We start from the raw sequence: 16,275 nt of genomic DNA, 5'->3' as shown, positions 1-16,275 counted from the left end.
CTTTAATTAAGGACCGAACAGCATCGAAACAGCTGCTGCCGCTTGCGCCACAACAGCTTTACGGCTTTTTTTATTTAGAAGCCAGACAGATGTTATGGGGGGGGGGGGTTCATCGAACGAAAAGTTCAGTTTCAGGGAAGAAGAGGAAATTAAATTCTCCCACTGTTTACACTGGTGATTTAGGGGGAATTACTGTTAAACTCTGCTGGTCAGAGGAGGGATGTGTGACCTTTTGACCTTCTGTAGCTTCCCCACATTACAGTATAGTACAGGCAGCCCAGTCTTTGCTGAAGTACCTTTACACACCTGCATCATTCAAGAGCTGCTGTTGTCTTTTATGCATGTAGTAAACAGCATTTTTAATTTAATCCCATTCTCAAAGTAAACATGTTTTGTCCTGCAGCTCTAGTTGTCGCGCTCACAGCCGCTTGCTAAGGCCTCCCCTTCTTCTGATCCAGATACTATCATGGTCAAGGAGAGACCCCACGTGGTTGGGCTCGTGCACCCCCCCGTATCATTTCGTCTGCCTCTCTGCTCCTCTCCCTTTCTCTTTCTGTCACTCTCCCATAGAGGACGTGATGAAAATGGCTGTTTAATCATGCAGAGAGGTCGGCCAATCAAAGGGCCCGGGGCCGCCTGATTTAAGGGTCTATTCGGAGCACAGCTGGAGGGGGAGAGAAGATGGGGCTGGGGTGTGATTGCTGTGCGGTGCAGGTCACCTCTCATCCACTTACCTCTGCTCCCGTTTAACTGATAATTGGCCCTGATAGATTGATGTATAGGCAGCGGGATGAATGGATAGAGCGGGTAGAGGGCGAATAGGCAGAGAGGCGCTGGCATTAACGAGGCATCCGGCAGGTGATGAGCTGCGCACACGTTGCAAACTTGCACAACCTCATCAACATCGATATAGAACCACTTCTCCCTCCTATTAACTCCCATGCTGTGCTTTATACACACACACCCTCAGAAACTGTCTGCAGACAAGGGAGCTCTCACCTGAATGTCAATGGGTGTAAATGACAGTTGGTTGGGAGGGGCAGAGGAAGTAAAGAGGGACAGAGACAGTGATTGTCTCCTGTCCTAAGCTCCTGTCTCCGAACGTAACCCATATGGTTCAGACTATGATATATGGCATATGGTTAATGCTTAGTCTTTCTATGCATGCGCCTCATTGTCATTGAGTTCATGGAAGGTTGGGCTGATAGAGGCGGGTTTGACGAGAGGCGAGGAGCAACATGCTGCCTGCAACAGGATCAAATGGAGGCAAATTGTTTGCACCTCACCTCCCACCGGGCCTCATCAAAGGCGGTGATCATATTTCCGTGTCATTAGTGTGGTTGCACCAGTGATTTTCACACCAAGTGTTGACAAGGCAGACAATGATGGGAAGAGCTGAATGGCACGAGCATAGTCTTTTATCAGCTGTTCTGCCAAAAACTGATTACCCATTCACATGACCTGACCATTTAGTTTAGTATTTTAAAAATACAACCTGTTGCTATGGTGGTTGGTCTGTTTTGTGCTGGTGCAGAGTTGACGCATACCTCATAACTAAAGCCTCGGAAGTTATCTTGTCCAGATCACCTGTTCCTCCCAGCTGTCGGCTGTGTGTGCTGCTGCATGCCTGGGCTGGAGACGATGCCCGCAGCTCCGCAGAGGAAGATTGAAGGGAATTTCACACAGCCCTGACAGGGGTATTGCCTGATCAACTTTATTGAGTCAACAGTATTGACTTCAGCTCCTGTTCACGCGTCACCCTGACATGGCAATTTTCCTCCAGGTTTCTGGGTGAGGCTACGTGTCAGTAAGCGATGTCTGTCACTCCTGCCCGACTGTCTCCCGCGTGTTGTCCTCGTCATCTTTTTGTGGTTTATCTAATTCTCTGTGACCTTCTGCTGACACCCTCAGTGTTTGGTTATCAGGCCGGTAGCCTCACATCAGCATTACACTATGACTAATTGCACACTTACTTTTTAGCTGCTGCCAGAGTCATTAAATTAACAACCCACTAAGTAAATTTTTATTTTGGATTCATTTGGTGTGCCCCGACGCATGATGCCGCCTGTTCCTGCAGAGCTGCTCAAACAATTTAGTCTTAATGTGGCCAAGCACTGAAGGTGAATGAGTGACCGGGAAACGCTGTGTTTAAAAGGGCTTGGACGACCTTTGGTGTCTTGATTGATCAAAGTCAGCGGAGGGGAAAATCTGCAGGGTGGACTAGTGAATGAGTCTGAATGTCAATATAGAAGAAGCTGAAACCAGACATTTCATATTCAAACCATTAATAAGTTAGCAGACGTTTGCTAATTTTCTATTATTGAGCTGCAATTGTGGCATAATTGTGTTAAAGCGCTCGTGTCTGCACCACAGCTGCAGCATTTGGCCGTAGAGATTTAGTTACTTTGTGCTCACCGGGGCCCTGCTTGTGTTTCTGATCCAGCCCATGAGTTAGTATTTGTAGAGTACCACTCCAGCAGATAGCTGTCCTCGTTCTGTCTGCCTCACCCTCTCTTTCTGTTCCTCTCTGCCTCCCTCCCCTTCTCCCTGACCTTGCGTTGGCGTGTGCTGATGAGAGCCGAGTGGATACACTCATAAGTGGTGGGTGCACGCGTGTGCGAGCGCTAGAGAAGCCGTGGGAGCTCCATTTGTTGTGTAAATGCGAGCCGCTAATTGACTGCCGGGCACGCAGCCGCTCCTTCAGCGGCTGAACCCTGCCCTCCGCCGAGTCCTGGGGATCCTGCCAGGGGAATGTTTGCCCCCTCGCACACACATCCCCACGCGCTCGCAACACCCCTCCCTCTCCATTGCTCTCTTCCTCTGTCGGCGCAGGCCTGGCACGGGGCCAAAGTGTGGATGGGCACAGCACAGGCCTGTTCTCTCTCTGTTGAGTTCTCATAATGAAAAGCTACACAATATTTGCTCATGATAACACACTGTGCTTCTTGACACTCTGATAAAAAGTCTCCTCATGAAACACAGCAAGAGTCTGGTATTGAGGTTGTCTTTGTTGAAAATTTAAAGATTCATTTGATCTTTTGGCAAGTCTTTATGAAGTAATATCTTAGATAAATGAAATAACCCTCACTATATGGATCCTTGCATTTAAGGTAGGTTTCCATAGTAAAATTTTCACCTTGGCCACAGACAGGCACAACTTTGAGGAACAACAACGGGCGCAATTGTTCACACAGGGACAAAGTGTTGTGTGTATCCTAGGACCTAGGAAATGCAATCACAGTTGTGATGCCCAACTGAAGTGCCCTGCTTGCACATGCACATGTGCACGCATAGGCAGGTTTCGACCTCCCGTGCTCCGGTTTTCCCAGGCAAGTCTATTGTTCTGCAGCGGTAAACAACAGGGAGTACAGCGAGAGGAACAGGCAAACAATGCACCGACACACTCGCCACGAAGGCTTCTGTTTAGACTGCAAACACAAAGGAGCCAGACAGTGTCTGCGCTGGTGTATATGTAGCAAGCGCCACTGTAAACTGTTGGCCCAGAAAGAAAGATGGAGTCGCGGTGCAAGAACCCCGGTTCATAAAAGCGGGAGGTGCCGTGGTTCTGCCTGCGGCGTGAAGCGTTGAAGTGCCATTTTCTATTCCCGGGAGTTGAGACACGCGGAGAATGTCACACGTTGGCCGTTGTGCGAAGCGAAGTAGCCGCAGATAAATATTGTGGTTGTTGTGCTCCTCTTGACTTCACTTGACACCATTTTGTTTGTGTTATGCATGGAGAGGTATTTGACTTTGAAAACGGATCTACACCTACGTGTGAAGTGCTGTTGTTCCAGGCATAAGATGGCATCAAATGAGCCACAAAGGGACAAAAGTAGACGACAACAATAGGATTAGCTGCCACGCTCCATTACTAAAGCATGGACCGGGCCTCACTATGGTCTTTTAATGGCATTTTTAATGGCAATTAAATATTTGTGAAAAGTCAGAAACATGCACATTTATAAAAAAAAACAAACTTCAGATAAGGTCCAGCATTTTTCAACAACTTCTGTAAATAAGGTGATAAGATTGATTGTAGGTGGTAACTAGTGATTCAGTTTGTGTTTATATCCACTGTGTCGTGCACTGAGTCAGTGGAGACCAAGTTGTTCAACAAGTCTGAGTCAGTGGTTTCACTGCAGAACGGGAACAGCTAGTTTCCACGAGCAGGAGCAAACAAAACAATAAGAATGAGACGGGAAAAGGCTGATGCGGCGTATCGCCGAGGGAAGTCTTCATCATCCACTCCCCCATTAAAACCAAACGCATTTCCTGTTTTGAATCCCTGTGTAATCCCAGCCTCTGCTCTGCGCCGATGAAGCCTATTTAATCACACTGACTGCAGGCGGAAGTGGGGAGGAAAAAGAGAGAGAGACAGTAAATGACAGGGTGCTTGGAGCCGGAAAGAGAGAGAATCGTAGAAAGAGGAAGTGAAACTAAAAGACGGCGGCACCGAACGTCAGCCTCGCGGGCCTGACACGCACTGTTGGGTGTGAGTCAGCGGGAGTTGGGCCCGGGCCCCGGCCTGTAGCCCCGGGGCCCGCTGGTACCGCGTGGTGTCAGACCTCTTCCCCTCAGCCCTCCAGCTCTCAGCCTAACCATAGCTTTTTAGCCAACCGCGCTTAATTAGTAGCTGCTGCCGCGTGCCCAGCCCTGGCGCCGCTGTGGTGAAGCCCCAGCCCCGCGTGTGTGTGTGTGTATGTGTGTGTGTGTGTGTGTGTGTGTCAGTTTGTGTTTACTCCTGCATCCCGTACGCGTGCTGGCGCTACAGGTGAAGCAGGAGGAGACGCTGTGATTCGAGGCACCGCTTGACTCTCTAAACCCTGCATCTATCGCCCGTTGCTCAAGGGCACGGCCGCATCCGAGCCAGCGTCACGGAGGGGAAGCTGAATTGCTTCCTTAGCGCCACTTCTCGGAGATCACACCGAGTTAGTGTCGTGATATTAGACGTGCCTCGAGAGGCCGCAGGCACTCATCGGCTGCCGGGGAAATCTATATTTCCTCAGTTTTCCGCGTTGTGGGAGTACTCGCTGAACGGCTCCGCTGTTGACGTTACACATTCAGGAGAAGGGTTCGAGATCCTGTTTCACTGTTTTCCTTCTTGAGGTTTATGCCTGTCAGGAGAGCCTTGTGTGTCTGTTTGTGTGTACAGTTGTGCGTATTTAATGCCTAAATACTTGGCCGCGCTTCAATCCCACAGAACACAAAGACGAAAGGCCCCGCGCCTGTTACTCGCCTCCCTGCTTTGCCGCGCGGTCGACGGTGGTTCCCCGGCGCTGGATCCGGCCGCAGAAACGGCGTTTTCAACACAGACTGAGACTGTAGCTGAGCTCGGGGCAGCAAGCGAAGCTGAACCCGGCCGGCCTGTGAGCACCCCGTGCACAGAATTCATTTCTGGGCCCCGACCCGGCAGCACAGTTACCCAGATTAGCGCCACTGCGGCCCCCTTCCCACTCGGAGGCTGGATCTAGGCCGCGTGGTGTCACGCTGGCTGGGTGCAACACCTCGGGCGTCGCCTTCCGCCGCCCATTCACACAACGCGCTGATGGATGACTCAGAAACCCGTTGTGAAGCGGGGGGCTTGATTGCGCGCTCAGCTGGGGGCTCGCAGAATAAATGCTAGCAGCGCCGCATTCGAGGCTTTCTAGGATTTCTCCGATTTGACATGATAGCGGCTCTAAGAGGTTTGTAGGCGGTGACCAGAGCGGCTGCGGAGACCGCAGATAATCTGCCCGTCTCTTTCACCGCCACTGTCCTGTATTTTCATCTCTCATGAATCGGCTTAAAGGGAAGCTCCGTGTTCTAGTGCCCGTTAAGCCACAGCTGCTTCGGTGACAGAGCGCCGCGTGAGCGCCTAAAGGTCTGATCAGAATAAAGGCTGCTGGGCTAAACTGACCCGTGACTGTCCTCGGAGCAACACAACAAACACACAAAGGTTGCACATGTGCACATTTCTACAGGTTGAACTAAAGAACTAGTGCTTTTCATTTGTTTTAGCCCCAAGAGTGAGTCTGCATTTCCAGCGAGAGCTTTATTTGCATCTAAGATGCTAATGTAGCCTTTTGACTGTGCCGGCGCTTTGTTTTGGCCCGGTTATTCATTAAGTTTTAATAATTGCTGCCTCACCGAGCCTCGTACAAACGCTAGCGGGAGAAATGGATTCACTTCGTTCTCTCCCCGGAAAGGTCAGGGCGCCTAGCGAGACACCTCCCTGACACACAAATTCACAGATCGTGTGTCATTTCGCGTAGAAAATGTGCTTTTCCTTGGGCGATTGAGCTGAAAATTTGTGGCAGCTTCTGAAATCCGAATGAAGCGTGCAGGTTGAGGCTGGAGCTTTCCTCCAGAGAGCACGTCTTTTGAGGCCCTACCTCTCCATCTGACTTTCTAGAGGCGACAGGTGTTTTGTTGTCGTTATTCCAGATATACCCTTTGTCCTTTTGCAAAATCGCACAAGTTGTAACAGGCTATATCACACGAGTCCTTCAGCACATCAACAGATGGGTCAGTCAACCTGTGGAGGAGAGTGGATCGTGGTGATGGAGACCAGCTTAGCGCTGGATCCCATCATCAGACGGCGTTTGTCAAATATTAGGTCACGGCCCACTTGTACCAAAGGCATATTAGGTTGTGGTTTGGTCCGCAGCTTTTGCAGCACAGATTCTTCTTGGTGCAAAGCGATTTGGTGGAGAACAAAAGGCTGCTTTCAGACATCGGACTGGAGGAAAAGCTCGGTGTCAGTTGCTGTGCGGGAGGGAGCGGCCGGATAACGAGGCTGGCATATCTTAAAGGTCTGCACACGTCCTGGCATTTAAACGCTGGCGTGCTTTTCAACAGTTCCATAAAGTCTTTGTCGTCGTGCCTTTTGCCTGTTGTAGTAGACGGAACCAAAAGGCCCCATCGCTCCTGATTTTGCACTCGCCGGCTCGATCGGCACCGGCGTTCACGCAGCGGGCCGAGAGCGGAGCTGGTCGAATGGAGACAAACGCGGTTGAAACCAGTGTTGTGGCCCGAGTCCGTCGTCTCACAACAGGAAGTGCTTGTGCGCGGCCCACCGCGTGCTCGTTGTGTTGCCGAGCAGGACGCCGGTCGGTCCCCTTCGTTGTGCTTCTTTGCCGCTTCCTCCCTCTCTCGCCCTGTTTCTCGCTCGCATTCCTCCCCTCGCTCGCCACTCGTCCTCTCATCTTCCCCCGCTCCCACCAGTCTCCTTATCTCCCTTCCTCTCTGCTCACATTTCGGTCTTTCCAACATGTCTCCCTGCGTGTTTTTCTTTCTCTCCACGTCTGTTCTTATCCTCCCCCACACTCTCCTCCTCCTCCTTCTCCTCCTCCTTCCTACCGCTCTTCCTCCTGGGTTCTGTTGCTGTAATGATACCGGCAAGCTCTTTGGACATAGTTTTGGCTCTGTCTACGTTTGGATGGGAGCATGTAAACTTAAACGGACACACAGACGCCCATGCAGCACGAACACATGCCCTGTTTACACTAGCGCCGGCCTCATTAATTGTTCTGTCTGCGCAGCTGAAAGTCAGTCCTGGTAACGTGACCTAATGACCTCGTGGGCCGGGTTCCTCATTGTTTCGCCTCCTCCCCCCTCCCCTTGTCTGCGCCGTCGGCCTGATGTTACCCGTCCTTCTGGACCGACCAGTCGGGCCTGGCCCTTCCTCTCCAACAGCAGCCCGGCGCCTCTCAAACCGCTCCGACAACTGGGCAGGTTGAACTTTCCACCAGTCGAAAATATTTGTCTTACGAGACAAAGACCCGTTCGTCAAATCAAAAAATTTGATGAGCTTTACCAATTTGTGAGCGAGGTTTAAAACAAAACACATCATCAAATGACCAATATATTAATTAGCTGCTCTATTCACCTGGCAGATGTGCAGTTTTTTGTGTTTCCGCAAATGTCTGCTTTGACATACGGGACTTTTTTTTTTTTTTTAAGACAGCAATGTTTTTAACGAGATTATCATAAGACCAAGCAAAAAAAGGAGCCCGTGGGCGTTGTGTAAAAACTCACACCTTGGCTTGACTGTTGAGGTTAACTCTCCACAAAAAAACACTTGTTTATGAAGGTGATGCTGCTTAGGTGTGCGTGCGTGTGCGTGCGTGTGTGTGTGTGTAATAAAGTCTCCAGCTCCACTGGCCTGACCTTCACTCCCTCCTCCTTTTGTCACATCCCACCCAGCTACACTGCTTTAAAGCTGGTGTACACATACATGCTCCGCTATTAACGCTTTTGACTCGCACTAAAACACGCGCGGCCCTTGTGTGCGAGCTGCCGCGTGGCGCCGTAAAGAGGCCCGCTGTAAAGTGCTCCGTGTGAGTTGAAGTGGTGTTTGCTGCAGTTATGTGACAGCCACTCAATTGCCCACTAGCTGAGGGGGAAAACTTTCCCTTTTAGCTAAACATGCACCGACCGCGCTGCTCTTATCTCCCTCCATTCCTCCTCGTTCCGCTTCGACAGCTATCTGAAAAACCATTGTCAGCTCCTCTCATCTCTCCCCTCCCTCCTCCCCCGTCCCCTCTCTCCTCCCGTCGCCTCGCCTTTCCACCTGCGCCGCTTTTACCCCTCGCTCCCTCGGCTCTGACTGTTACAACCTTCTCCCTCTTTTCTATGACTCCCCATCTTCTCCAGCCCCCGTCTCGCTCGGATCCACGCTCTCCCGACGTTTCAGCCGGCAGAGATCATCAAACGCATGTCCGAGGGCCCCCTCTCTGTAGCTGAAGCCGGAAGTCGGGCGGATTTTAACCTTGTCATTAGCATCTGCGCCGCAGGAGTAGGCTGTGCTTTTAGTTTTTTTAACTTCATTCCCAACTTATGAGCTCTACGAGTCCGTGACTGAAACTTGGCTGACTTTGCTGCTGTGCAGTTGATGCTAACAGTGAGAACGATCATCGGTGTTGACTCATATCTGGTGCCTGTGTTGAAAAGCTGACCGTTCATCCTCCGCTGACCGTGTTGTCGAGCCACATGAGCTCATTAGAAAAACATTAAGTCCAGGAAGGCGGAGTCCTCGTTTATTACAGTATTAAAACAAACGGAGACGGTGATTCTACTTAATGTCTTTCTCCTTGAGCCGACTGCTCTCCACACCCACCCAACGCCTGCTTTTGCAGCGATCAACGCCTCCTGCCCAGTTTTTAGAGAACGGCGCTGGGCCGACTCCAGCGAGCGGGGCGCGGGGGGTCGATCGAGCTCGTAAATGGAGGGCGCGAGCGGGAGGAGCGGGCGGCAGCGGAGGATGGCAGCGTTTGGGCCGACCAGGCCGCATTCCATCACGGTGAACTCGGCTGGAGGAACACACCGCTTCACGCCGCCCTCTCACTGATGACCCGCTCATTTTCAACCCCATTCACGACTATATGATAGTCCGACTTGACTCGGGACCTGCTCTCACCTGTGGTTGCATGACATCCACACCTGTGCAACCTGTTCAGCAAGCTCAAACCACTGCTTGATTGCTGGTGTGATTGGCTGTTGGGGAAAACCACAGGGCTGTTCTGTGGTTAACCTTCATGGAGCCGGTGTTGCTCAGCGATGAACCGAGTCCCAGGGGCCCAACCAGACCCGCCTGGGCATGTGCGTCTGACGCCATTCACAGTCCAAAGTGCTGCCAAGTAAATAGAAAGCCATTTGAGTCTGTTGAGGCCGCTAACCTTCGCCCTACAGGTAGAGTAGGACTTGTTTGGGCTGTTCGTGCTGTAATTGCACAGGAAACACAGGCTCCTTCATATGTTCCTGTGAAACCCCCCCCCCCCCCAGCCCTGGCTCTCCTCATCGCGCCGGGGTGAGGTTCTCCCTCTGTAACTACAATACTTCATCATCATTTGTAAGTCCAGGACGTAGGAGTTAATGAGGTCAGCGCTGGTATGAAGTAGCACAATAAGGAGCCCATGTATTGCATTAATTATAGTTATTAAACAATGTGGAAGTAAAGCTCCCTCTGGTAAGTCTGGCACCAGCGGGCGCAGTTATGCAACGGAAGCCGCCGCCGTTTCCTTGGAGACGCCTGCAGGTGTGAGCTTTGCCAGTCAACAGGTTTGAGTAATGGAGTTATAGCTAGTGGTGCTTTTCTCTTGGTGACATTGAACATGCGGACGTCGTCGCCAGGGATGTTGATTTGAAATAGCTCAAGGTCCAGCACTGGGGGGAAAAAACTATGAGATCGTTTGCGTCTGTGTTAGTTGTTACTTCATTTGTTTCTGCGTGACTCAGATCAACCACACTCTGGCCTTGACCTAAATATCTCCTACCCCCCCACATTCACCCACTGACACACACACACACACACACACACACACACACACACACACACACACACACACACACACTCCCAGACAGACACGGGATCATGGAAAAAAAAAGGCCCAGTCGCACAAACACAGTGGAAAGATTAAAAGTAAACCACTAATCTGACGCCACCTGCTTCCATGTATTTCCGCGTCTCCTGTCTAAAACGAGCAGGTTTTCCTCGATGGCTCGTTCGGCCCCGTCTCGCATGAATGTCATTCCATGGACAAATGTTGAGGAGGAAGAACATGTTCCCATGCTCACAGTTTACTGCGCTCCACAAACATGCAGCGCTGGAGCAATTTGTGTTTTATTTGGGCTCCGGCACCGCTGTGAGTCACAGGAGGTGGAGAACATGACAGGGGAGATATATGAGCTGTCTGGCAAAAAGAGAGAGAAGGAAATAGAGTGAGAGGATTTGATGGAGGAGATTGGATTAGATTTAAAGATGGAGATGAATACGCTCTGTCTGCTCGCCTTGTGTTATCGTAGCGACGTAGCCGAGGCTCCCCGGGGCTCTCGGCTCGGCGCTCGCCAGCCAAATCTAACGCAATGTTCACAAAGCGTCCGCAGCGCCGAACGGCGTCGCAGCGAAACATCAGCTTTAAAGGGGAAGATAGTGAACGGACCTGTCACCAAGGCGACGATCGGAGGTTTGTCTGCAGCGCGGCGGAACCGGCAGCGGCTACGCGTGTGTAGGCCGTGATCTTATCGCCTCCCGGTTCAACACGCGCGCCGTCACCGCCTCCTTCATCACATTTGACAAATGCAGCCAGAGCAACCGTGTGCACACATTTGTGTTTTCGACCGCTACGCAAACGCACACTCGTTACCTTTTAGATGGTGTGCTTGTAATGGCTGTGAGCAAGTCAACCCGTTTGCCTTTGAGTGTGTGTGTTTATGATGTTGGGGAGAGTCTGAGTGAAGTGGCAGCTGTCGTGTACACTCACACACACACACACACACACACACACACACACACACACACACACACACACACACACACACACTGGGTGTCAGGGAAGCAGTTGTCCTTGCACTTACTGCCGCTTCAGCCCTTGGATGTGTGAGTAGCTTGTCAGTTTCCACCCCTGCTCGGCGCAGCCTTGGAAAAGTGTAGAGGACGGAAGCGACAGGAGTCAGATTCATGATCGGCCTCCGATGTGAAGTTCTGGTCTGAGATTCCCGTTTTTAATGATTGTAAAATGGCCATAAACACTCATCATAAAACTCATCATAATAAACAATGTCCAAATTCTTTTATTCCGTGTAACTCTGCTTGTAAAAGCTCAACGCAGAACAAACCGATGGCGCCGGTGGCGTCTTCTCATTGGTGAGGTTGAGACCAGACTCCGTCTGGGCGGATGCCTTGAACGTCAGCGCAGAAAGGTGCTTCTAAGGCAGTGTGTCCAGTTGGTTCCAGTGGCTCATGTCCTCACAGACGAACACACACACACACACACACACACACACACACACACACACACACACACACACACACACACACACACACACACACACACACTCAGAATGAGGCATTTGTTTTGGCAGGCCACCTGCCACAAAGAGAGAGAGAGAACAAGTGAGCGAGAGAGAGAGAGAGGGCATCGGCACTTGTCCTCCACTAAACTGATTTACGTTGGCACTAAAACAGAACTCATAAGGGCTTTTTATGTGCTCCAAGACTTGCCAGTCAGCTTGTTCCCTCGGCCAAGGCAGGAAGGAAATGATACAAGATACCACAGCGTACAGTGCGGCCTCCTAAAAAATTGGTCTTACCTAAATTTATCTTGGCTCACTGGGCGACTTGAAAATGATGTTGAAACTATTGTTTTTGGCCTCATATTTTTGGGTATTTTATTTTTTGTCACCCATTTTCTTTTGCTCATAAATTACAAATATCAAGTAATGACACACCAATCAACTTTTCTGCTTACGCTACCCACCGAGGGACCTGAAACAATAGTATCCATATTCCGTTATTAATACACTTTCCGTCATTCAGCCGTTGGCGAAGAGGCAGAATCTTTAGGAACACATTTCCACGGACAGTGACAGATGGGCCTGGATATTTTTTGATAACATTCCAGCGAGGTTTTGCAATAACGTCGGCGTTCTGTGATAATCCTCGGCAGACAGAGTAATTGCTTTGTCGCGGCGTTGTGATTTGAATGTGTGCTGTGTTCCTGGTTCCCCCTCTTCCACCTCTGGCCTTGAGGTGGCCTCTGTCTGGTGGGCTCAGCCGACTGAAAATGACCAGCGCCCCCACCCCCCACACCACTTCACCGGTCTGACTTTTGTGTGTTTTGGTCTGTTTGCTTGAGTGTGTTGCTTTTTTGAGGGATTGTCACCCACACTGTGTCCGTCCATCTATCCATGGATCTCTGTGTTCTGGGGGGGTTGGGGGGGTGGTGGTAATCCATTCCTCCCAAATGCAGATCGTGGTGGTGAGATTAAGGAAACCCTCAGAGGATTAAGGCTCAGGGCTTGGCTCCCCTTCTATCTTACCTCCTCTGTAACCATCCAGCCCCCCCCCTCTGCCACCATCACCCCACCTCACGCTTCCTGCCGCCTCCAATCCCCACCCGCCCCTCACCCCGCTCCTCTTCCTCCCGTGGGCAAATCTCCAATCTCTGAAGTGCGTCGGCTGCTGAGTGAAGAGGTGGAGGACAGATTAGGAGAGACCCATTTTAATTTTTGTACGTGTCTTGGGATTTGCATGGCATATTGGATCGGTCTTTGTGTCGCGTGCATTATTTAGTCTGTTGTGAGAGCGAGTCTTCCCTCGTTGGCCAGATGCAGCGCAGAGGCTGGTGAATTCACCTGAGTGTTGCGTCGCCACCTTCCCCTTCGGGGGATGAGCGTTATGGCTGATATGCTACTGGCAATAAATGAGCACAGCTCCTGGGAGTGACCGGTACCAAGGACGGGTTTAGCTCTCGCTGCCGCAGTCGCCTTTGGAATTTCCTCAGCGAACGCGAGAAGGCGCCGCCGTCCGGCCTCTTCTCAGAGCCCCTGCAGCTGTTGAAGCAAATATTCCCATTCCCAGTACCCACTGGGTGCGACCCTGTCAATTGATAGGGCGTCGCGATATCAAATCCAATCAACTTCACCCCAAACTGCCTGTCCCCTCTGAAGCCTTTCCCTGTTGTGATAACGCTCCTCTGATATGGGGGAGCCCGTTCCCAAAGCCACAGACCAGCTCCGGCCCTGAAATGATTGGCATGTTTTTTCTCGATGGTGCCAGATATGGCTTACAACCTTGTACTAGCACTCTTCCCACCATTTCACTTTAGCCCTGGTGGAAATTGAAATTGAAGAGGGCTTGGAGGGATAAGGCAAGAAAGCAAATGGAGAAAGTTTAAAAAAAAACATGCTCTGGGTGATTGATATATCCTCTGCATGTAAACCACGACAGGAAATGGAAATGAAGGTGTGCATGTTGTCAGGCCATTTGCCAAAACCAAATGCTGTTTCCTACAAGCATTTGTTGTGATGTCATAGTCGTATTATTGCGTTCGATAGCAAGCAGCCAGATTACCCCAGATGCAATTTGTCGAGTGATTCACACTCGTCCACATTAGGGCCCCGACTGGCCTAAATGAAGAGAAACGACTGAAGGGAGGTTTTTTATTTGGTCCAGGTTCCCTGTCGTTCTTTATCGGACGCTCTCATTTGCTCGCTCATTCACGCTGCCTCATTGTGTCTTTCTCTCACTTGGAAATGACAAAGGAAAACGAGGCAGGCGTCCTCCCAGCGCGCCGCCACGCTTTAAATTGACATCTGCTCTCATGGCCGGGCGCAATTGTACCGTTGAGCAAGAAATTACTTTTTTTTATTTTTTATAGGCCGGCTCGTCACTTTATTGCGGCTGCTTATGTCGAAGAGGCCGCGATCCGTGTCGAGTCATTTTAATATTGCGGAGTGGAGATATCTGATAACTGCAGCTCGGGCCCTTCTGTCTGCCGTTACTGTGCTGAGGTGCTTTGAGCCACACGGATCCCTGGTGTTTGATTTAGGCGCAGGTAGAAGCTGATTCTAATGCAGTGGAAGTGCTGCGTACTGTTGGGCTGCCACTGCTCCAAACTGGCCTTTCTGGGCCTTACTTCTATCACTTTTCTCCTTCATCTCCTTGGTTTTGCCCGCTCCCGCACATTTGTCATCTCAGAGCGGTTCATTGGTAGAAATGGGACGACGCCACCTCTCCATGAACCTGCCGAGGTTCGTCTCAGCTGAGCTATGCTTTGCTATTCCATGAGCGTCTGGAGCTGCTGCTATCGCTCTTGTCTTTGGCTCTCTCCAACTGACTCTCTCCAACTGACTAACCTATTATATTCCTGTTAATCAGTGTGAGCCTGGTAAACTGACCTCCCTCTTTGATTTTTTTTAGATTTTAAGGATAGTATGCGGCAAAATTTGGGCAATGTGTTGTACTGGGGCTCTTAACTGTCGACCCATATTATGAGGGAATTGGTGAGAATTGTGCTGTGCCTCTACTGAAGGTACATCTGTCCTGAACGCAGGATTTATTGCTGTCGCAGGCCCCCGAGAGAGAGAGAGAGAGAGCGGTTGTGTCAGAGAAGCAGCCTCTGCCGACAGCACAGCAGGTCGCACAACACACCGCGCCGCCACCACCAGAGCTTGATTTCTGGATACGGCTGCAGGAGACGCGGTCATAATTACAATAAGGTTGGAGTGGATCGAGTGTTGATACTGTTCGGGCCATTACAGGAAAGCCTTTGAGCAGACCAGGCTATAAATTGCTCGCCGTCAATGTAACAGTGCCCACTGGCGCTTTTTCAAACGTCCGCCTCCTCCAAAGCCACCATGGTAACGTTGAGAGGTATGAAATATTAAAGGGTTCAATGTTGTGAGTCCATAACTCATTTCAGCAACACTCGCATTACGTGTACAGAGCCTTTAATAATCGGCCCATGCCTCCCTTGCTCTCTTCACTCATAATTAAATGCCGACACACATTTGCCTCCCAGACTTGATTTGATATCATTTATTTATCGCTGGAGCAGCATGTCAGCTTGAGTTTTTCCCTAATTCTGCCTGTGCTATTTGTGAGCCTTTTAGGCCTCTCTGCCTGCCTAATGCATAATCAATAGGAAATGTTCTTTGGACACTCACTATGTTTTTTCTCATTCCCTTCCAGGGCTCCCACCTTGTGCCTCTCTGGATGATGTTTCTGATGACGCCTTACACTGAACACAGCACAGCGGATCAGTAGGAGTTTCGTTTCCCCTTCCCTCCTCCTCTTCTCTCTCTCCCTCAACCTCCCTTACTCTTCGACAGCAGAGCAAAAAAGGAATATCCTGACGTGGGACTTGTACTTCTCCTCCTTCTCCTTCCCCATCTCCCTAAGCTTTGCCTCTAGACAGCGCAGACATGTGTCCTCTTTCTCGGTTAGCGGCTCCCCCTGGCCCGGGGAACCTGTTCTTTGTCTTCGGGCTTTTGCTTATCATGAGCTCGTCCTTTGCCGGAAGCCAAGCCCCACCTTTCAAGCGGTTTTCCCCCACTGACTGGGGGCTCACACACCTGGCCATCCACAACAAAACTGGAGAGGTTTATGTGGGCGCTGTCAACTGGATTTTCAAGTTGTCCAGCAACCTCACCAACCTACGCAGTCACATGACTGGCCCAGTGGGGGACAATGAGAAGTGCTACCCTCCACCGAGCGTCCAGTCCTGCCCATACGACCAGGCCCAAACCCCGAATGTGAATAAACTACTTCTCATAGACTACGCAGAGACCCGGCTCATTGCCTGTGGCAGCACCTCACAGGGCATCTGCCAGTTCCTCCGCCTGGATGACCTGTTCAAGCTCGGAGAGCCCCACCACCGCAAAGAACACTACCTGTCCAGCGTGGCCGAGTCGGGCACCATGTCCGGGGTGATCATCAGCTCCCCCCATAGTCACACCAGTAAGCTATTCATAGGAACTCCCATCGATGGCAAGTCTGAATACTTTCCAACATTG

The 16,275-nt window shown here is 50.8% G+C and overlaps 1 protein-coding gene across 1 annotated transcript in view; it reads left to right on the top strand.

The window, feature by feature from the left end:
* Positions 1-16,275, top strand: part of plxna1b (plexin A1b) — a 142,783-nt gene that overhangs the window by 21,927 nt on the left and 104,581 nt on the right. Inside the window, exon 2 of the mRNA XM_029150554.3 lies at positions 15,452-16,271. Coding sequence (XP_029006387.2) covers positions 15,685-16,271 — 587 coding nt within the window. The 5' untranslated portion in view covers positions 15,452-15,684. The remainder of the gene's footprint in view (positions 1-15,451; positions 16,272-16,275) is intronic.

The sequence above is a fragment of the Betta splendens genome, chromosome 5, assembly GCF_900634795.4.
Source record: "Betta splendens chromosome 5, fBetSpl5.4, whole genome shotgun sequence".
NCBI lineage: Eukaryota > Metazoa > Chordata > Actinopteri > Anabantiformes > Osphronemidae > Betta > Betta splendens.
Note: the sequence above shows the minus strand (reverse complement) of the source record. Positions and strands in the feature narration are given on the sequence as shown.